Source organism: Harmonia axyridis, chromosome 2 (genome assembly GCF_914767665.1).
Source record: "Harmonia axyridis chromosome 2, icHarAxyr1.1, whole genome shotgun sequence".
In the NCBI taxonomy this organism is placed as follows: Eukaryota; Metazoa; Arthropoda; class Insecta; order Coleoptera; family Coccinellidae; genus Harmonia; species Harmonia axyridis.
The window spans coordinates 13250833-13273497 of record NC_059502.1 but is presented as its reverse complement, the minus strand read 5'-3'; the positions used below and the strand labels follow the sequence as shown (position 1 = coordinate 13273497).

Here is a 22665-nt window from a genome sequence, read left to right as displayed (position 1 = left end):
AGAATTCCTTCCATGAAAATTTAACTAGATACTGAATTGAGAGTTTTATTCGTGAAGGAACAAGCACCAACGAAAATTTGTAACAAATATGAATTGTCACAAGCTTTCAAGGATATTCAAACTGTTGACAATTTGCATCCATTGACTGTTCAGTTTTGTCTCCACAACATTAGATTAGGATAATATTTCGCTGAAAGCCTATCCAAAGGAGATGTCCTCTGTGTCTTATATTGAAAGGATCCAACATTTCTAGTCTTGAGTAACCAGAATTTGTTTACAGAAATCCTTAGGTTTCAGTATATGAAATGAATGTAGATAAATTTCTCTTTTTACAGTTTTTAATATTAATAAAATAGTTATTTGTTTTACTAGGCAGCAAAGTAGTAGATTGAGTGCCGCGGCTGATAGTTCAGCCAAGGCTAAATAAAACAATGCAGTGGCTCTATTGCTGAAACGACAGAAACGGCGACAAGGCTGAAAGGTATGTTGCAGAAAACGAGGCATGAAATTGAAAACTCACCATTGATACAGGGATGGCGCCTGCTCCATTAGGGTAGGCGTAGGGCCCGACGAGGTATCCCATGTTGAACGAAGAGGTGTGTGTTCCTGGCTCCACTTTACCTAAAATACAGAAAGAAGTCGATTAAATATGAGGCACAAATTAGGAAGCTATTTGAAGGAATTAATGGTTCGCCCTCTCGATTATACTCATTGAGAATGTGAATATTGAATTTATGGGAACTGATTCATGTTTTTAGACGGGTATTATAGTTGAAATCTATTTGGTTCTATGAATATCATTTCGTTGATTATACATGTCAGGAAGTGAATATTGAATAAATGGGTACATATTTGTATTTTTAGGAGATTATGGTTGAGATCTTGGGATCAATTAGATTTTACGAGTTTCGCTGATTATACTCATTGGTGAAGTGGATACGTACATTTTAAGAGAAAATATCCCAGGATCAATAATTGGAATATAATATTATTTTCGACAGAATTTCCATTTTAAGAAGCATATGGGATATAGAAAAAAATTATATTTCAGGTTTTTATAAAACGTTTAAACTTTTCAATAATAAAGAGTTTCCAATACTACTGATAATGGCAACACTGTATCATTATTTGACATTTTTTATGTAATTTGTGTTTAGTAGATAATACCATTTAATCATGGAAAAAATTATACAAAGTGTTGCTATCGTGACCATTTTAAATTGATTCATTCCTGTTGGAAAACCCTTTGATTCTCTGAATCCACTCTACACTTGTTATTAGATTATATGATATGGAATTAAATTAATTGATGGCTGTAGAGATCGCCTAACAGTGCAGTAGCTACACTTAGAATACACTTATTCATGATTTTTCAGCCCTGCAAAAATTATTCTCAAGAAAATAAGATTGTTACTTAGGTATTGATATGATTTCTTTCAATAATTTTTTTGACTTTTACGATTTGGACTGGTTTCAGAATTCAGAAATTGTTTTGAAATTCAAAATTTAGAACTATACCTTAACAATTTCTGACTAAGAACCCAGCCCAAATCTTAAAAATTAAAAAAATTATTCATAGAGATCATAACAATTTGCGCCCCACGTTGGGTGCCAATTGTTATGATTTCATTGATTTCTATCAATAATTTTTTTTAATTTATAAGATTTGGGCTGGGTTCTTAGTCAAAAATTGTAAATTTTAAATTTCAATAGAGTTCCATCGCGAATATTTCATTCGGAATTCGGCACTAACAATCCCAAGTTCAAATCCCGCGACAAGAGAAATCACCAAACCATTGAGTCGTTGTTTTTGTTTTAATATATAGGTGCAGCTGGTATTCAACAGATCGTAAAGCTGTTTCCGGCTCATAAGCATAGATCCTAGTCTTATAGCCAATAATTACGCATTTCAGATCGTTATCATATAAAGCTACTTGATTTTGTTATGTTTTCATTAATGGTTCCGGTCGATGGCATTCCTGAAAGAGGTATGTCTTTGAGAGTTCCACACTTCTCAACAAATGAAAATATGATTTATACAGCTGAATTTAGATACAATTATCTAAAAAATTATTAGGTGGACATTTACATATTATTCTCAAGATGTCAAAGGCAATGACCTGTATCAAAATTTGGATTTCAAATTTAAATTCGAATCTGGTTATACTCATCAATACAAAACGAATATCGCATAAATGCTTCTGTATAAATATCAACAAAAAAAAATCGCATAAAAGAATCAACGTATTTCATTTGAATAATCGCAAGCAAGAGTCGTTCCCTTGGTCAGATTCACATCTGAAACTCATAATCAATATTTTTATGAGAATGTTGAACCGCAGTAGCCGATTCATCCGAGGTAACCCACATCATTTCCTCAGCAATTGAATACTCGGAATTTCAAATTATTCCATTAATTAACCATGTCATTAACCAATCCTCATTCATATAGACAATTAACGATTATATTTATTTGCTCACTATAAGCCCCGACAATGCTTGGCTATTATAACAAAACTTTTTATTTACATGATGTTTCTAAGGAATGCTATTTTTGCTAAACCTTTTTTCGTAACGTCTATCCTCTCCATTACAAGAATTTCTCTTGGACCAGTGAGTCCCTCAAGGTTGTGTTCTAGGGCTACCATTGTATCTCCTATACCCCCTACGGTGCTTACGATGGTGAAACTTTCAAGTCAAATATGTGCTGACTAATATGCTTAGCTATGGTCACTTTAACAAGTGATTTTAAGAGCAGAAAAACTGACCATGGAATGCTGTCAGAATTATCTAGAAACATGGAATGTTTCTTAACAGTAATAAAATGTCACGACATCTTTATATGAAATGATAGAAATGCCATTGTTAATTACGTTGAGTATAGATCGAAGATCTATCGTTGTGGAGTAGGTACACAAGAATTTTTTTTTTAAATAATGGCAATACTGATGTTGTTTTAATTTTTTAAATCGGTATCATAATATCGCCTTCAACTGATTATGATGTTTTACAATTTTCTTCTTTGTGAAAAGATGAAATCCTAATTTTCGGTCTGGGAGAATTCAGAAAGAGATGACATCAATTTCAATCATTATCTACTAGCAGAATATATACTGAAACAAATGGAAAATAAGTGTACAACCGATATTTGGATATAGATTGGATTTAAATTTTTGGGGGTTCATTATTATTCCGCAAGAGAGAAATATCTGACAACAATGTAAAAACCACTCTAATATCGGCCATATCTAGATCCTGGCATACCAAAATCTACAGGGTGTTCCTAAATTTGAGGTACAAACGAAAATGACAGATGCCTCGGATCATTTTAAGAAAAAAAAAAGTCCTATGAACATGGACCCGCAAAAGCTTTTCAAGATACCAGGGTTGTTGAAGTTTGATTTTTTTTCTTTTTTTCTCATAGCGGTTTACCTCCACGAGATATTCAGCTTAAATTCGGCATAGGTTTTACAATTTGTAGTTTTCTTTATGTGATATGCTAATTTTGAATGCAAATCTACAAGGTGATATTTTTTCTGGAATAGTGCCCGCTTCTTTTCTCCAGAACTTTTTTCTGGTGATCACTGGAAGTTTAAAAAAATGTAAAAATGGTCCAGTACTACACTTTTTGAATTCTTGTAGTTTTATCGTAACTGCTACGGACACCAAAAAAAAATCGAACAATTCTTTAGTAATCCTTAGGAAAATTCGAATTATTGTAAAGATCCAGTTAGTGAGCTGTGATGAATAAATGAATTTGGTTTTGGTCCTTCTTTGCCCAATCTGTAGCGAAGATTGATGAAGATTCAACAAACTGGTACTACCATAAACAAAAAAGTAGGTCTACAAGAAACACCCTGTATGTCGGCTACAAAGCGTTTGCTGTCTATACTTCATTTTTCTTCATAAAATTGATGCCTTACATACTTAAAACTAGCTTTGCATTGAAATTGGTAAATAGCCTATTATAGTCGAAAATCGAACTTAAGAGGGAACACCACCATGTGGTTCTTTAGTTCGAACAAAATAACAGATAGTTCTTCTTACGAACCACCGATTTCTATGGGGTTTTCACATAATTTCCTCAAACAAAAACCTACATGGAAGAAAGTAAATATTCTTAATTTTCAAATAAAAATGAAAAAAAAAATTGGTAACTTCTTTTTCTTCACAAAAAACTGATGATATGTACTTTCTGTAAAGCACTGATATATTTTCAAAATATTTGTGAAAAAAAACAACCAAAAATCATAACAGAAAAAGTGAAACTATTTTTTCGTGAAAATCGTAGACTGTACAAAGTTTGTCCATCGCAGGAGCGCCAGAGGGGTAATGAATGTCTACCAAAGTTTGACTGATAAGAAAAACCACGTAGTTGTAATCCCTCTCAAGCTATTTTCTGGTAATATATATTTCGCATGCTTTTTCCATTGCAAAATTACAAATAGTACGCATGTTGTGACTCAGCCTCGGTTCAACATTCATATCTTCGATTCTTCCGAAGCAATTACCGTGTAAACCACACAACGTGAAATCCCAACAATCTGATTCGGTAACCCTGTTCCTTGCCACCCATACCGTTCCAGTTCTCGAAGAACGGGAACCGCGCGTTTCTAAAGGGTTTCACGGACGTGCCGACTTAATATACGAAAATTTCCGCGAACAGGCAAGAAAGATAATTGCAATCTTTCCGATTTATCGACACGGAAAAATCGAACGGAGATAATTGCGGATATCTGGCCGCAGAAAGACAGAACCATCTCTTTTTTTCTCCGATGTTCCATGCCTGAAATGTCTTATTTATACCTTCGGCATGGCGGAATGGAGAAGTGACCATTTTTGGTCTCCGTACGTAGAATTTTTAGCCGGCTAAGTTCTACATATTCTTAGATCTCATCATGTCGGGAGCTGGGACGGAGTAATTGCTTGCCTTATTTACAAATAAGGACCACGATGTTGAGAGATTGGATTTATTGGAAGTTGGTGTTCTGTGTGCCGAGCCGACCGGAGGGGTTTCGGTATTTTTAACCGTAGCTGTAGCATGTGCTTTTTCAAGTCTTTTACATGTGTTTGGATACGAGCGGAAGTTGTAATTAGTGAGAAGCGGATTGTTTATTGGTATTTCGGGTAATTTGCTGCGAAGCCTCCCTTTCTATGGTGCAGGGCGATATTTGGAAACAAACAGATTAGGCGTTTTGGTTTATTATTTCCAATAATAAACTTACAAATTCTCTGGTCGAGAATAATACCGTTGACTTTTTGGAATTTGGCGATTAGAAAAAACTAAACAATAGACTAGTTTAGAGATATAGAAGAAAGTTGATTTTTTTTTAATGTGACACCCTATATATGACTTGAGTACAATCAATGGACACCAAATGAATTAAATCTCAAAATGAATGAGAAATATTGGTTAATCTTTACTTTAACGCCCCCTCCCCAACGATAACAGGATACTTTTTGATGAATCTGCGGCTAAAAAACTTAAAAATATAGGGTGTCCCATTTAATATACACCAGCTCTCCTCTATATCTCTAATACCCAGTTCCAGGAACGTTCATTAAAATTTAATGCTGCATCAAATTTTTAATCCTTCATTAAACGGTGCATGTAGCCAATAGAAATAAATTTTATAATTTTAATAGACGTTCCTGCAACTGAGTGTAAAACAGTAATTAATTTCTATGGCCTGTATTTCGAAATCAAAGCGTTTGCAGACCCATGTTCATAGGCCTTTTTTTCTTTGAATGACTCGAGGAATCTACAATTCTCGTTTGTATCTCCAATTTGGGATTACCCTGTATAATTTATTTCAACATCTCTGTTCAAAATGATAGAAGACGTACTTTTTCTCTCCTAGGTGCTGTTGCCAAATTGTGAACTGAAAAGAACAAAACTTTCCATTTTTGAAGCGAATTTGACGAAATTCCGAATGGAACTCAAAATCTGCGAGCTTATAACTCTCCTCTATTTACCCAAATCAAATCTCAACTTCATTTGCATTCAAAATGACAGAAGATGCCCTTTTTTCTCCTAGGCGATGTTGCCAGATTGTGAACTAAAAAGATCAAAATTTACAGTATCTGAAGAGAATTTAACGCAATTCCGAATGGAACTCAAAATCTGCAAGCTTGACTCTCCTCTATTAACCCAAATTGAGACTCAACTCCATTTACATTCAAAATGACAGAAGATGTCTCTTTTCTCTACTATGCGCTGTTGTCAGATTGTAAACTAAATAAGGCAAAATTTGCCATTTCTGAAGCGAATTCGAGGAAATTCCGAATGGAACTCAAAATCTGCAAGCTTGACTCTACCCTATTAAACGAAATTGAGACAACCTCATTTGCACTCAAAATTGAATAAGATGTCTTTTTTTATCCAGTAGGCGCTGTTGCCAGATTGTACTAAAAAGAACAAAATTTTGACGAAATTCCGAATGGAACTCAAAATCTGCAAGTTTGACTCTCCCCTATTAAACCAAATTGAGACTCTACCTCATTTGCATTCAAAATGACAGAATATGCCTTTTTTCTTTAATAGGCGCTGTAGCCAGATTGTGAAATAAAAAAAGCCAAATTTACCATATCTGAAGCGAATTTGACGAAATTCAGAATGGAACTCAAAATCTGCAAGCTCAACTCTCTCCCATATCAACCCAAATTGAGATTCAACCACATTTGTATTGTTGCCAGAATGTGAACTAAAAAGTTTCCGAATGGAACTCAAATCTATAAATTTGATTCGCCCCTATTAACCCAAATTGAGACAACCTCATTCGCATTTCAAATGACAGAAAATGTATTTTTTCTCTAGTAAGCTCTGTTGCCAGATTGTAACCTAAAAAAAACAAAATTCACCATATCTGAAGCGAATTTGACGAAATTCCGAATGTCAAAATCTGCAAGCTTGACTCTTCCCTATTTACCCAAATTGAGACTCAAACTCATCTGCATTCAAAATGACAGATGTCTTTTTTCTCGACTAAGCGCTGTTGCCAGATTGTAAACCAAAAAGAGCAAAAATGACCATTTCTGTAGCGAATTCGACGAAATTCCGAACGAATCTCAAACTCTGCAAGCTCGCCTCTCCCGTATTAACCCAAATCGAGCAGAATGCCCCCTTCCCGTGCGTCCGTCGAAGCGGGCGAGAGAGCACGGCACGTCTGCAACGGGCAGCCAACATGCGATAAGCGACCGCTGAATTCCGCAAACCGGGCATTAAAATCGAGTTTATGGATAAAAACATGTAATTTAACAATTGCACTAACTGGCTCCGAGTGGATTCGAACCTCGGTCGACTCCTAAGTGTGATTGATTTCATGGGCGATTAACGCGGCCATTTTTTTTTCCTTCTAACGATATCCCGGGGCTCTGACGGTACCGAGCGTTAGTTCCTGGACGGAGGAGAGGCTTTCGATGATTGATCCTCTGGGATAATCTCCGAAGGCCACGGAACTCTGTAAATCACGGGTTTATTGTTTTCATAAGGCTCAGAGACCGGCTAGACCGCTAGGTTGTTTATGGGTATATACGCGAGGTACCAACGAGAAATTAATAAGTTGTTCAACGCCGTTTGAATTCTTTCTGATGGCTGGTTTGAACGCGTAGCGTGCGTATAATGCTGCGTTTTTAGTGTTTCGAGAGAGTTTTTGCTAGAGAGAAGCTTTGGGGGAAAATTTTTTAGCACGATCCAGTATTCTTATTTCAGGTTTATGATTCCAAAATGGTTTATGTCAAAATTGATGCACATTACAAATGATATAATTCCTTTTGTAAAACTAGGTTTAGAAAATATTGATTTCATAAGAATTTGAATAGATAATTGTTTACAAAACCGCCCCCTCGTGGTTTTACTTTTTTTTTTCATTTCATTTTTTCATTCTAGGATGATTCTTTATGTTCATCAATGATTGCAAACTGCATATAATTTTTTTGTTAATTTGGAGAAGAATGGTAGAAATCTGCTCAAAAACTAGCTCACCATTCTTAAAAACCATAAAGAATCATACCTAACCTAACAGATAATCGATGAGGTTAGATTAGGTCAGGTTTCCAAAGATGACAAACTAGTATTTTGATAATTTTTTTTTATTCGAAGGAAAATCATGGAAATCTGCATAAAAACAAGCTCGCCATCATCAAAAACCATCAAAAATCATTCCCAACCTAACAGATAATAGGTTAGGTTAGGAGGTCTTTTATGGTTTTTGATGGCGAGTTAATTTTTCTGCAGATCTTCAAGATTCTCCTTCATGGTTTTCAATGATTGCAAACTGCAAACATAGTTTAATTTTTTTGTTAATTCGAAGAAGAATCGTGGAAACCTGTCATGAACAGGCTCGCCATCATTAAATTAAAACCCATCAAAAATCATTCCTAACCTAACAGATTAATAATCGATGAGGTTAGGTTAACATAGTTTTCAATTATGGCAAAGAAGTACTTAAATATTTGAAAGAGAATCGTGGAAATTGCATAAAAATTAGCTCGCCATCATTAAAAACCTTAAAAATCATTCCTAACCTAACAAATAATAGGTGAGGTTAGGAGATCTTCTATGGTTTTTGATGGCGTGTTATAGCTTTAGTGCAGATCTTCAGGATTCTCCTTCATGGTTTTCAATGAATACAAACTGCAAACATAGTTCAATAATATTTTTGTTAATTTGAAGAAGAATCGTGGAACCTTGCTCATAAACTAGCTCGACATCATTAAAAACCATCAAAAATCATTCCTAACAGATAAATAATCGATGAGGTTAGGTTAGCATAGTTTTCAATCATGGCAAACTAGGACTTTATTTTTTTTATTTCAAGGAGAATCGTGAAAATTGCATGAAAACTAGCTCGCCATCATAAAAAACCATAAAAAACCTCCTAACCTAACCTATAATCTGTTAGGTTAGCTTTGGTCGTTTTTAATAAAGAAGTGATTGCCGAGGTTAAAGCAAAAACGAATCATTTTACAGAAAAGGTATTGAAAAGTAAGGAATCATCTTGAAGTTCACAATCTTTCAAGAAAAAAATTGTTTTTGCTGACTGGGCCCGGAACTTATTGAGTGCAGTTTTGAAGTAAACAGTTTTTTGACTTTTCTCGAAAATTTTTCCCAAAATCTACCCCATTTCTACATCGAAAAATCCCCATATCACCCGTGACGCAATCGAACATAAAAAAACAGGTTTCTACCTACACGTCCGTCCGGATCTCGTTTCTGATGACCCATCCACATCCATCTCCACCAAATTGCCAATTCATGATGCAGAAAGCGACGTAGTAAATATAACCAAAAACGTAAATTGTGAGAGAGCATCGAAAGAGGTTTTTTCGTTGACGAAAACGGTATGTGATTTGAATTTTAAAACGTTATCTCGTTATCGATCTCATGCTTTCTCAGGTAAAATATACGACGGAACCCGGTCATGTGCGTGGTCATGATGTATTCCATCATGTCTTGTGCATCTCATAGCCTCGGTTTTATACTGCCGTCATTAACATATTCGAGATAGGCTAATGGTTACATCTCGATTCTGATCAGAAACTACCACGAATTGTTGGGTACCCTTTGGGCGCCATGGTATCAAAGGTGGCTTCCGATTAAATCGGCAAAAAGATTCCCACCGTGGAGAGAAGTAGCTTTCCAGATAGACATTCAAGAAAAACCAGAGCCTCCAAAAAAATTTGAGAAAACCTCTAACTTGACGTCGGCGTCGTGAGCTTTTGAGCGTTTCTCAATTCATGCTGCTTTTGCGCCCTCAGAGACCTTACATTATTGCTGTTGAAATTTGGCATGAATATTCGAATGATCGTAGGATAACGATTCTTCAATGTTATGTTTGATTTTTTTATTGATCTGAAGACTCAATCAATATGAAATTTTGAACAAGGCTTGAAAATGCTATTTTATATCCCCTTCTGTTTTCTTGTTTTTATTGAGCGATCAGCATGTAATTGCATATGAAACTTGAAATTGCCGTTTTACATCAATGCAAAATTTCCTCTTGTAGACTTAGTCATTGCCCAGTTTGAAGCTTATTTCAATAGCAAAGACGAATATTTCTTCAGAAGAACTACTGCAATTGAAAAGTAAGAGGAGCAAAAGAGTCGAATTCTTAATAAAAAAAGGGTTTTTATCGGTAAGGTCCGGGAATTATTGAGAGAAGTGTTAGCGTTTTTAGGAATTCTCGGCTTGGCTTGATGTTCAAGCTACTTGGCTTGAGCTAGACTAGATTTCAAGTCAAGTAGTAGTTTTTCAATCTCAAGTCAAATATTTATTTATCAAGTACTTGAATCATATCAAGCTCCTTGATTTTTAACAGTTTTATTGTGTAGTATCACATCAATAAAAAAAAATGATGAAATGAGAAGGGACCTTGCAAAAAATCTCTTTTTTTTATTAACCTTATTCTTTAAAAGAACCGAAATTACCAACTTTTTTGAAATAGAAACATAAATTAAATCACTTTAAATTATAACAAAATGAAAAATAATGAAAAAAAATTAAGTTTCTTTATATTGAGAAACCTCCAGGCTTTAATTGATTTCATAAATTTTCATCCAGGATCTAAGACACATGAGGCATCTTATAGATTTGTCGCCTAACCTATTGCGGGTTTTTGTAACTGTAAGAGCAGTTCTGGAAAATTGTCTTTCAACAGGACCTGAAGATGCTGGCGTTGATAAAAAAAATCCTGGCCATTGTGGCCAAGTTTGGATAGATATTTCTGAAACTACCAAAATCGACCAATCAATTTCATAGAATATGAGAAAACTACTAATAAAGTCACATTGGCGAATGCTTCAGTCTCTCGGCGCTCGAGGAATCCCCTTATTTAGTCTAAGCGCGCACGAGATTGCAGAAATATATGCCGTGCGACGCGTGCATCTCAAGCTCAAGTGATATCAAGTAGCTTGATATCAAATCAAGCAATACCTAAATATCTAAAAATCAAGTCAAGTCAAGCTCAAGTATGTAATTTTTCACGAGCTTGAAATATCAAGCTACTTGGCTTGATGAATACCTAAGCGTTTTGTGGAGGAATTACCGTTTGCAAAATTGAAACAAGGCTATTCAATGCAAAATACTGGAAAAAAATCAATTCAGAATATTTCTGCTGGGAATTTGAAAAACTTTGAGTTCAAACGTATAATTACCGAGTTCAAACCGGTATTAGTTGACAAAAAAAAACCCAAGTTGAAGAGAATTCCCATTAAGTATGTACAAAATGACAAGCATATAAAATTGAACTGATTATTCGAATTGAAAGTTTTTCCCAATTAGATCAAAAATGAGAATTTACGATGTAGCGATCGTCCAGTTGGTATGTAAATAAGTGGAAGTATTATAAGTCTTCGATCATTAAAAAAAAATTATCCGGAGCAGTTGTGAAATATGTAAATGTATCGAAATGAATATATTAGACATTTTGACGGTTTTTTCAAAAGCAATTAAAATTTCCTCGAATGATGTTCATTTATCTGATCCAATTGGAATTGGCATATTACATATTCAAACTATTTGTCAGGATGATAAGTTCTTTAATTTTTATGTTTTTCAGCGCTCGCTCCCCGAACCTTCGCGAAGTTTCTAATTTTGCCAAATTTGAGCCAGGAATGATCTTGCATGACTCACTGATGGCCAATTCTTGGTCAATTAATTAATTAAATTACGTTCAACATAAACACGATAAATCTCAAGTTATTTTTGTAGGTCGTGTTTAACCATAATACTGGATACAAAAAAAAAAAATAATAATATTTCTTTGTATCATGGTGTTCAACTATTCGAAGTTTATCTTTGAGAAACCAAAACCTCAAGAAATTCTTTCTACGTTGAGCTCTCTGATCAAAGCAATAAATAATTGATGCTGAGTTATAAATATTAAACTTAAATCTATTAGAGAAATATGTTCTTTCCATTGAAGAACATTGTCTGAATTGTTGGTATTTTTGGGGGAACAGAAAGAAGTCTCAAAACCTCTCTTAGCTGCGCTAACTGATAACAATAACAAACCACAAACTGCGATTCCTAACCTAAATTTCTGCATGAAAGAGATACCAACATACCGAATAAATATTTCAAGAAATATCCCAAATACGCGAATCGAAAACGTCCAACTGGACGAATTGAATAATCCAAGTCTGAATTCGACACAAAAAATGCTGGAATGCAGTCCTCGAGTCATCTCGCCGATAGGAAGGTACCTGAAAGGTGCACGCAGTGTTTCAACAACACTCCACAGGGTTGGTGTGGTTAGCCGGACATGATAAATGACGCCATAACGATAAACAGAGATAAGTTATCGGCTGGGCCCAACTGACAGGTTTCTGTGTTGTTTCTGAAATCTCATCCCGCGTAGGAGAAGACGCTTCTTCAACGCAAGAGAGGAGGAGATTCGGTTCATAATTTAGAATTTAAATTGTTTGATATTAATGGAGAAAATTTCAGAAAAACGCTGTTTTCCAGGTTATGTAGCAATAATGACGTATTAAATGTCAAACTGTCATATGATTCTTCTATGAATATCTATGTTTACCGGTTTTGACGTTACATGCCAATGTGACGTCTCCTTCCTTTATCGATAATGGAGATGTGAAGCTGAATATCCATATAACTAAATAATAAATCTTCATTTATTTTGCGGAAGCGTCATTTTACAAAAACTAAGGTAGAGCGGGAAGTTTAGACAAATATGGATTCCGAACGCTGAATCAAGTATGTTCAGCAGCCACCGCTGTATGATTATTCATAGAAAATGTTATTTCTCTATTTCAGTATCGTAATGAGTTTTTTACAGTTCTAAAAACAGTGCTGTAATGATGTTTTCAGTTATATTATTTGTTTTGTGCTTGTCTACACAGACTTCCAATCCAATCAAAATTCAACACACGTCAATTGTCAAGATGATATAATTTGGATTTCGTGAAATGATTTGCAACATCATTCGCAATTTCTCTTAATTCTATTGGTGTTAAATCGATTTCGTCAGATATAATTCACGAATTTAATGCGTAATTAAAAATTATTCCAAAATTCGAAACGTACGATTCAAATTCAAATTCAATTTTTGTAACAGTCACACCAACTGCCAAGATACAATACAAATGTAACTAGGATGTATAATCTGAATGTTTCATTGAATTTCGACAATATTTCACAAAACTTGACTGAAATAGAGAAAATATCGTCTAATACTCGTTGCAGAAGGCAATTCCAACACTCATGCGTTCGAAAATTCGCTCCTTCGTTGCTCGTTTTCGAATTTCACATTCGTGTTGGAATAGGAGCCCCCATTCTGCAACTTGTTTCAGAATATACTATTATTTCTCATATCCATTTTGATGAGTGATCAGCTTGAAATTCTGCTGAAAATTTAGTCGATTTTCTACCCTTGCTATAAATTGTCATTCTGTGTATGTATCTCCAAATACAAATTTCAATCTCTACAGTTTTGATATTACCAGGAACACGAAATTTCGTAAGGCCATATTTACGAAACATCTTGTCGGATTTTGCCCATTAACGAATTCAACGTTGTCATTCGAAATCGGAACCTTTTCTGCAAATTTCGAGTTTCTAGGTCTTTCCAGCCGATATTATCGTCCATATACAGTATATACCTACAATATATAAAGTATATCATCGAATTTACGGACGGTTTCATCATCAATGCGTCGATTCTAATCCTTTTAAACCAATCCATCCACAAAATTCTAAGATTAGAAACATCGTGATGAAATATTAGAACGATCTGTTCGAAGATTCATCGAAAATGGAAGAACCCGATCCGCCCCGAAGGACCAACTTCTCGAATTCCATCAAACCCGATCCAAACTTGAAAATCTGTTAAATATCGCCTCGCCAATACGTTCCTAACCTCCAAAACCCGCCTACACTCTTATCAAAACCCATAGATCTCGCGTTCATCCCCATAACTCCACATTTTTCGACCCGTCCTTCTGACCCAACTATGGCGTTCCATGCACACACTCCCTAATACCAGAAAGATTATTTATGGGTTCATTTTCTGGGGGGATCCGTCGACCTTTTCAGGTTCAAGACCCGCGTTTCCAGGCTAGAGCGCCGAGATGCCTCGAGTGGTTTTCGCAGAGGACGCACAAAACACTCGTGGCCCTCTTTTCCATTCATTTCGAGAGTTTGGGGAATGTTAAATGAGGAAGAGCAGCTCGGGTTCGTAATCACTTCTTTTTGACGGATTCTGCGAATTTGAAACGTGGTTTTTCAGGCGAATGTTTTACCTTAATTTGTGTAGCGAAATAACACAAGACTAACTTGATGTAAACAGTTTCATTCAAGGGTTAGGACGGCGGCAAAACATATGGGGATCTAGAAGTTGGCTAACTTTCAACTTTTCATGTTAACGCTTGTTGGAACTTTAAATACTTTTTATTAGCTTTTTTAGTGATGATCAGAATTTTTTAAAATAAATCATTGTGCAAAAGCATTTGGTCGACGGCAAGCGTAATGAAACCTTGAAGTTGTCAAAGTTGCAAGTTGCTTTAGTTATGGAATTTATGGAGTCAACTAAACGAAGGAATTGTTTGGGAGTTAGTCATAAAAACCCCATTCTGGATTTCTTTCAAAATGTTGACCAATTTTTTAAACAATATTGGAACTTGAGGTCCTATGTACATATTATTATTGAATAGTCGTTATCAATGGAGTATTCAATAGAATAAGAAAATTTCGAAATTAACAGCGAAATAATAAATGCAAAGAAACTAAAACTCCAATAGCATATGTGCTTACTTCAAAATGACATCAGCGTAAGTTCGTCCAATATGGTTAGTTTCTCACTCAGAGTAATAAACATAGATAGAGGGAGCATTATGTCATTTTCAGTAAGCAAATTTTGTCCCCAACATGAACTATCAAATTTGACATGAAGCGCGCGGAAATGAAAACATATCAGTCATACGATATTTCACTCAATTCGTGAGTTTCTCCAAAATGAACGCTTTCTTATGTCCCATAGTGAATCAACGTTTCATATTAACTCAAAATATATTGAAATAAATACCAAAATATATCAGAAATTCAGAAAACAAACTTCAAGCGCGCCAAACGACGTGAAACAACCGATGACACTAGGAAAGCAAAAGTTGCCAAACCTTGGATTTCAGCAGGTAGATACAGAAAATAATAAAAATTCTGCTTATTATAAATCCGACAATCAAGAAAAATATCGGATTCCAAATATTAAAATTGCAAATTTAATAAGGAATCCCACAAATAAATATATTACATTCAATATAATATACATTCATGATGATATAATAAAATTGTGGATTTGAAAATATATCACAATCCGACAACGTCATCTAACCATGTTGGGGACATGTAAAAATTGCGTATACTTCCTCTATCTATGTTGAATTACCCCATGATGCCATCAAAGTGCATTTTACGCAACATGGCGTCTGTGACGTCAATTTTGAGTAATCGAGTGCCACAAACGAAAGCAAGAGTTTCCTTAAGTCAACCGTTTTCTCTTGTCAAGAACCACTTATCATTATTCAATGGTAGTATTAAATAGAGTAAGGGAATTAAGAAATTAACAGCGAAATACTAAATGCAAAGAATCGAAAATGGCAATGACATATGCGCTTACTTCAACAACGTTAGTTTTTCATAATGAATCATTCAATTTTTTCAGCTTTCTTGCATATTTGATAAAAATGTTATACAAATTATTGTACATCGCTCTTGAAAATTTAAAATATAAAAATGTCAATGAAAAAGGCGATATTTTCTATACTGGCAAATTGCTTATTATAGAAATTACAATCGATTATACCAGACTAATTTATTTCAACATAAATTATACCACAATATCTTCAGATGATTTTAACATAAGAACTAAGAAAAATTAAAAAGTAATATTTCCTCGAAAAATTTCAAAGATTTATCATTGGAAAGATTCATGCTAGAAAAACAAAAACCTAATAAACGGCCCAACACCTCGACATACCTCCATAACCTACCCAAAAAAAAAAAAATGAAAAAAAAAACAATAAAAAATTAAACACAAAGCCAAGAAAAAAACCGATATAGGAAAACCTCAGAAACCCATATTACAGTCGTCCAGCCTCCCCATCACGGAGCAGATTAGATGCGAGATCTCTCGCGTCCGGTCCATTGTTGCCGCCCGCGGGAAGTAATGAAAATCAAATTTCGTCCGTCCGCCTCTCGTCTCGCGCCTCCGGACAAATCCGTTCGTCACGTTGTTTGACGCTCCTCGCAGACGCGGGGAATCGGATCGGACGGGGCGCGGGGACGTCGGAATAAGGTACATATTAAATTAGGCGATGAACGTCGTAATTACAGTCCAGCAAAGTCTAATGATCGGAGAACAAGGCCTGCCAGGTTCGCTCTCTCGGACCTGGCCATCAGCACGTGAGAGATCCGGAGAGTAGATGCGTTGACCCCTTTACTTCGTCTCGTTGTAGGTACTAACTCGATCGAGCCGTTTCGGGGAGAAGGCACGGAATGGGGAAATAAAGCACTTCGGTTGAAAAAACTAGGTAACAATATTTTTTTGCTTCAAATTCGAAAAATAGGTGTGTTGCCGTCATTTCTTCGCAGAGTACCTCGACCGAGCCGTTTCGGAGAAAAGGCACGGTGTGGGAAAATAAGGCACGTCGGTCGAAAAAACTAGCTAACAATATTTTCTCCTGATTCTAAAAGCAAATGCTTTGAGACATAATTTCGTTGCCTCATCCCTCAACCGAGCCGTTGCTAGAAAAAGGCACGTAATGGAGAAATAAGGCACTTAGATCGAAAAAAATAGTTAACAATGTTAACAATAATTAACAAATTCGGAAAACACGTGTGTTGCCATCATTTCTTCGCCCCGAGCCTCGACCGAGCCATTTTGGAGAAAAGGCACGGTGTGGGAAAATAAGGCACGGTGGTCGAAAAAACTCGCTAACAATATTTTCTCCTGATTCTAAAAGCAAATGCTTTAAGACATAATTTCGTTGCCTCATCCCTTAACCGAGCCGTTGCTAGAAAAAGGCACGTAATGGAGAAATAAGGCACTTAGATCGAAAAAAATAGTTAACAATGTTAACAATAATTAACAAATTCGGAAAACACGTGTGTTGCCATCATTTCTTCGCCCCGAGCCTCGACCGAGCCGTTTTGGAGAAAAGGCACGGTGTGGGAAAATTGTGGTCGAAAAAACTCGCTAATAATATTTTCTTCTAATTCTAAAAGCAAATGTCTTGAGACATCATTTCGTTGCCTCATACTTCAACCGAACCTTTTCAGGGAAAAGGCACGGAATGGAGAACCTCGGCCAAAACAATTGAGTAACAATGTTATTTCCTCAGATTCAAAAAAGTGATATGTTGCCAACATTTCATTGCCTCATACCTCAATCGAGCCGTTTCGGAAAAAAGGCACGTTATGGGAAAATAAGGCACGTCGGTCGAAAAAATTAGCTAATAATGTCTTTTTCTTCAAATTCGAAGAGCAGATGAGGTGATATCAGTTTTCTCTCTCATACTTCTACCGAGCCATTTCGAAAAAAAGGCACGAAATGGAAAAATATGGCACGTCGGTCGAAAAAAAAAGGATTCTACGGATTTTTTTTTCAAATTGAAGCACGAGAGCAATACGTAGAGCAGCTGCCTTTTTTCTTCATCTTAGTTCCAACAAACCCTGCGCATTGACGGAAAATATATGCGGAATGAAGAAATAAAGTACGTCGATCGGAATAATAGGGTATGAAACAGACTTATTTCTGATTGAACCTGAAGAAATACGGAAAATAGATGCCAGTACTTTATTACTCGTCTTATAACTCAATAGGGAAAAGGCACGAAATACGGCACGTCGGTTCGAAAAATAGCGACACCAGAGATGTTTTATAATTTGGACAAGTAACAGATACAAAGCAGGTACCTTGACGTAATTCATCTTATACCTCGACCGTGAAGAGGAAACGGAGAACCGGAAAAAAAAATTTTATCTGGCTACAAAAAATTTTTGGAGTTCTCGAAAGAAGGTGGCTTAACCTCATCATACATCAGGAAAAAGGCACCAAGTCGAGAAAAGGTACATCGGTCAAAATAATAAAGTATGTTCCCTAGGTACTATAATTTTTTCTTTCATTTCAGCACGTGAGATATCAGAAGAGCAGATGCGGATAGAAATGAAGTACGTTGGACGAAAAATATACTCTGAGATACTACAACCTCGGATACAACAAATTCCTCCTCTGCATTCGAGCACGTCAGACATCTGGAGAGGAGATTCCTCGACACTCATTTCTTCATCGGATATACCTTAATCTAGCCACTTCCGAGGCATATTTAAATCTATGTAGGTTAGTTGATTAATTTTCTTTCAGCCATGAGATCTTGAGAATTCTCCCTCAAAATTACAAGTCTAACCTAACGATTAACGAACACCAGTCTACACATTGATCCTGTTAAACGATGGTTGACAACAGATATCGAAAAACAAAATATTTCTAATTACATGAAACTTAAAAAATCAGCCTTAATTTCAAAACGATTGGATCGAGAAACATGGAATGCTTTTACTTTATTTGTTGAATCATTAGTATTCAGCCCATTGAGGATTTCAGTATTTAGACCTCAATGCTACATGAAAAGAACTCTCAAAATGTTATCAATAATAAAAACAATGAATAAATAAAATATAATAACTTATAATTTTTTGCGCTTGTTTCATTTGAAAAAATGAAAACAGTGTCGATTTTCGACCAGAATTTTATGCATTTTGGGTTATAGTTCCAGATTGAAGACGAAAAATGAGTAAATTAAATTCATAAATTCAATATTTCTACCAAAATTCCAAATGTCTATTATTTAATTATGAAACAAAAGGCGGTGTTAGAAAAACTAATAGCAAAAATGAAAGATGTGATTCATTGATTCCCTAAAACCAATGAATACAAAACTCTCCTTGAGAAAGATAAACACTACGAAAAATTTGATAAATGAAGGAGTTGCAAATTTCTTTGGTGTTTTACTTACCGAAGACTGGACTGTGGTCAGGTCTGGATACATGTTTATTGGCACTATAACTAACACCTGATTTTTCCTGAAACACAATTACATAATATAAATTATGATCAATGACAATAAACTAAAATAAAAACGGACAAACAATCCACTATGCGCTAGTTAGTACACTAGTTCTAATAAGAAATCTTAATTTAATAAAAGTACGTGTGCAATGGAACTTTTTTTAGTACGTTACAACTTATTTTAGTATTGTTCAATTTATTCTTGCTGATATGCTCGTTCATGAGAGTATCTTAATAAGTAAAGTAAAGAAATTGGAGCAACAAAATTGATTATACCAAACTCATGGTGGGTTCCATGGAACTTTTATCGGGATGATTTGCTCAATCAAATCATTTCTATGTTCAATTTCAGTTTTCAGTTTTATGAAAGTTAGTATCCTTAAAACGACGATATGCACAAATTGAAAAAACTGATAACTTGATGAAAATAAGAAGGTTATTGAAAATGCAGTAAATAAAAATTTTCGATTCGAGATGATGCCACAAAACTCAAACATAAGTAGATACAAAAAGATTTTGTCAGTCACTCATAGACATAAGTTAATATTATTATTTATTTAATATCCTTTTTTATTCAATTATCATTTTATATCCTATTTTGATATCTAGACCATAAAAGAAAAACTCCATTCGATATGTATGATATTGTAGGATCCAAACCACTGAAAATTAAATTCCTAAGCGAGTCGCACAAAAAAAGCTTTATCATGAGAGTTATCTTTATGAGGTGCCCTTATCAGTTAAACTTCTTGGTTCGATAATCTGGTCATATCAAATGCATACGAGAATCGAGTCATACAAGGAGATACATGATAGCGACAAGAAAATTTGTGAGGCATCTTTCAGGAGCCAGGGAACATATGTACAGTATGGAACACATAGCAGTAGGTGATATCAAAATGTAAACATTTAGAAACGATTAAAAATGAGGTAAATGAACCGTCGAAGAGAAGGATCACTGGGTTCTTGCATAAATGATGAGGTGAAGTTTCGGAGATTTACCTTCAAGATTATTTGATACAACAAAAAGTTTCATCTTAGTTAATTGTAAATAAAATCTGATCAGTTTTGCTCATACACAACTCACACAGTTACGCTCAAGACTATTCTCTAATTTAAATCAGTTTTAATTTTAATACATATGTACCAAATAGGAGATAGGTAGATGATACCTCTTTTGTCTGATACAAAAATTTTGAAAAATGATATTATATGGCATGAAAACTTTGCAATAATTTCAATGAAACAAAAAACGTAATTCCTTTAGGTAGGTAAATGAATTGAATCAATATTCAAAATAAACGAACTTCACTTAAACGTTATGAAAACATTTAACAATAAAATCATATTTGTTTCTAAAAATCTCATTAATGTCCTAAAATAACCGATTTTTGTAAGTACTTAATATCATCCAAAAAGTTGGACATCAGGCCGACGGTTTTTTATTTGGTTTTAATACACTGCAATACTTGCGTTAACTGTTAAAATTTCAAAAGAAGCAAATTTTTTTTGTTATGAAAGGATTCCAAAGGATCATTATGCAATGATAAACCAAAAAGGCACAAATTTAGAAATAAATACATACTTGAAAGTCATATTCACAATCCCGAGGTCCAATGATATATTCTCAACGCAATTACTTCAAAGTCATTCATAAAAAATTCATGCCAACAATTATAACATTATTATGAAAATCACATTGCAAAATCAATACCGCCGATGATATACTAATTATCTTATCTGCCATGTATTGACGCTCCATACGCTTACAGAATATTATTTCTTTGAGGCTATCAACATCAGAACTGCCTTGTCCGACGGAAAGAATAATCAGATCCAAACAAGTTCACGGAAATGGCGGCAAAGAATTTCACGACGCTTGTCCTTATTTCAATTCATAAAAGAACATTCAGCGATGAAAATCTTTTCAAATATTCAAAATTACAAGTGGTCCTACTTTTAACGAAGAGATTTGCTTTTCTCAATTTGGCCGGATTTCATTTTCTGTGCTATTTTGCAGTTTTATGGCTTTGACAAGGGATTATAAAGTCAAGTATTTTTAACGCTGTCTCTTGAAAACGTTGATTTACGACAAACAGTTTTGTTGTCAGAAAAGGCAGTTGAGGCACACTTGGAATAGTTTATTGCAGGTAAAAGTCACCTTAAGTGTGAAAGAGGGCTTAATATTAAGAAATCGGGGGGAAGAGAAAAATCACCTTAAGTGTGAAAGAGGGCTTAATATTAAGAAATCGGGGGGAAGAGAAAAATCACCTTGAGTGTGAAAGGGGGCTTAATATTAAGAAATCGGGGGGAAAAGAAAAATGAGAATGATAGTTTAGAATATTGACAGGTGACTACTGTGAAATAAAAGTACCTATTAAAAAAATGGTTATTGAGAAACATAAATCTAAGGCATTCCAAAATATATTTGATAGAAAGTCTAAATAATCATGAAGAATGGATGTGGATTCTTCAATTGAATTTTGAATTGCTATCTTTCCTTCAAGTCTTTTGAAAACTTTTAAGAAGACAATATAAACGATCAACTAACGGCCTTAGGCTTACTATACAGTCAAATAGTTTTCTAACTGACGGTAGGATTTTGATTCAAGATCAACTCAAGATTTTCATCCTTAGCAGCACTGTTTCACAGGAAATTGGATGTTGGTATAATCTTCAGCAATTTTTAGTTAAGTGAAGATTATTTCGGCGAAAGTTCCTTAGGAACGAAGTTCACCAAAATAGATGAGGTCTTATCAGAGCCATATCAGCAAGAATTAAAGCGCAAGCGTTCCTTGTTTATCAACATTCACAATAATCCTAGTTTGGGAGTATGTACCTCTGATTCAGTGAGATCAATGAGGCTACTCTTTTCCTCGGTGAGGTTTTCAGAGGACCTCTTTTCGTCCTCTCCGTCACCCTCGTCCTTGAACACCTTAACCTCATCGGTGCTGCCGAGATCATCTCCGCCACTGGACGAGACGTGTGGCATGATTCACTCACACGGCGGCATCACAGCCTCACTACATAGCACCACTAGCCAAAGCACATGTCACAGGAGCACTCCCGAATGCGGCACATCAGTATGAAGTTAGAGGGCACGTGCTGTGTATACAGTTTAAACGTCGCGCGCGAATCTAGTCCTCTACCTTTCTGATCACCGACTGGCGTTTGTCGGGCCGCCGCTTTGCGATGCTTCGCCGTTTTCTCACAGCCACCAATCACATCCCTTTCTGGACCGACAAGGCGGCTCGTTAATAATGGCAGCCGCACGACTGCGCACGAGACTTACCGATGCACTTGTACACTGTGTGTCGCGCGGTGTTGCCGCGGCCTGTGGAATTTCCGGCAATTTCGGGTGTTTACTTTAACTCCCGGATATATTAGTGACGCAACTTGATAAGTGATAATACTCTGGCACCAGATAAATTAGGAGACTGGACGGTTCCTCGACTTTCGAGGTAATCAGTGTTGTTTCTTGATGGTGGTATCGTCTTTAACGTCATTAATGCCCTTTATTGGTTTTTGTAATCGATAAGTTCTAATCGAGGAGAAATAATCTCTGAGATATTGCAGTGTAATA

The 22665-nt window shown here is 35.4% G+C and overlaps 1 protein-coding gene across 7 annotated transcripts in view; it reads right to left on the bottom strand.

The window, feature by feature from the left end:
• The window catches only part of LOC123674153 (protein pangolin, isoforms A/H/I/S), a 269346-nt gene extending 247001 nt beyond the window's left edge, over positions 1-22345 (bottom strand). Inside the window, exons 1-3 of one of the 7 annotated variants that reach the window (XM_045609051.1) lie at positions 21922-22345; positions 19030-19096; positions 521-621 (exon numbers count right to left, since the gene is read on the bottom strand). In XM_045609051.1, coding sequence (XP_045465007.1) covers positions 521-621; positions 19030-19096; positions 21922-22074 — 321 coding nt within the window. In that variant the 5' untranslated portion in view covers positions 22075-22345. The remainder of the gene's footprint in view (positions 1-520; positions 622-19029; positions 19097-21921) is intronic. The other 6 variants (XM_045609052.1, XM_045609047.1, XM_045609042.1 and 3 more) reach the window with 6 other exon arrangements.
• Positions 22346-22665: the final 320 nt, after the last annotated feature.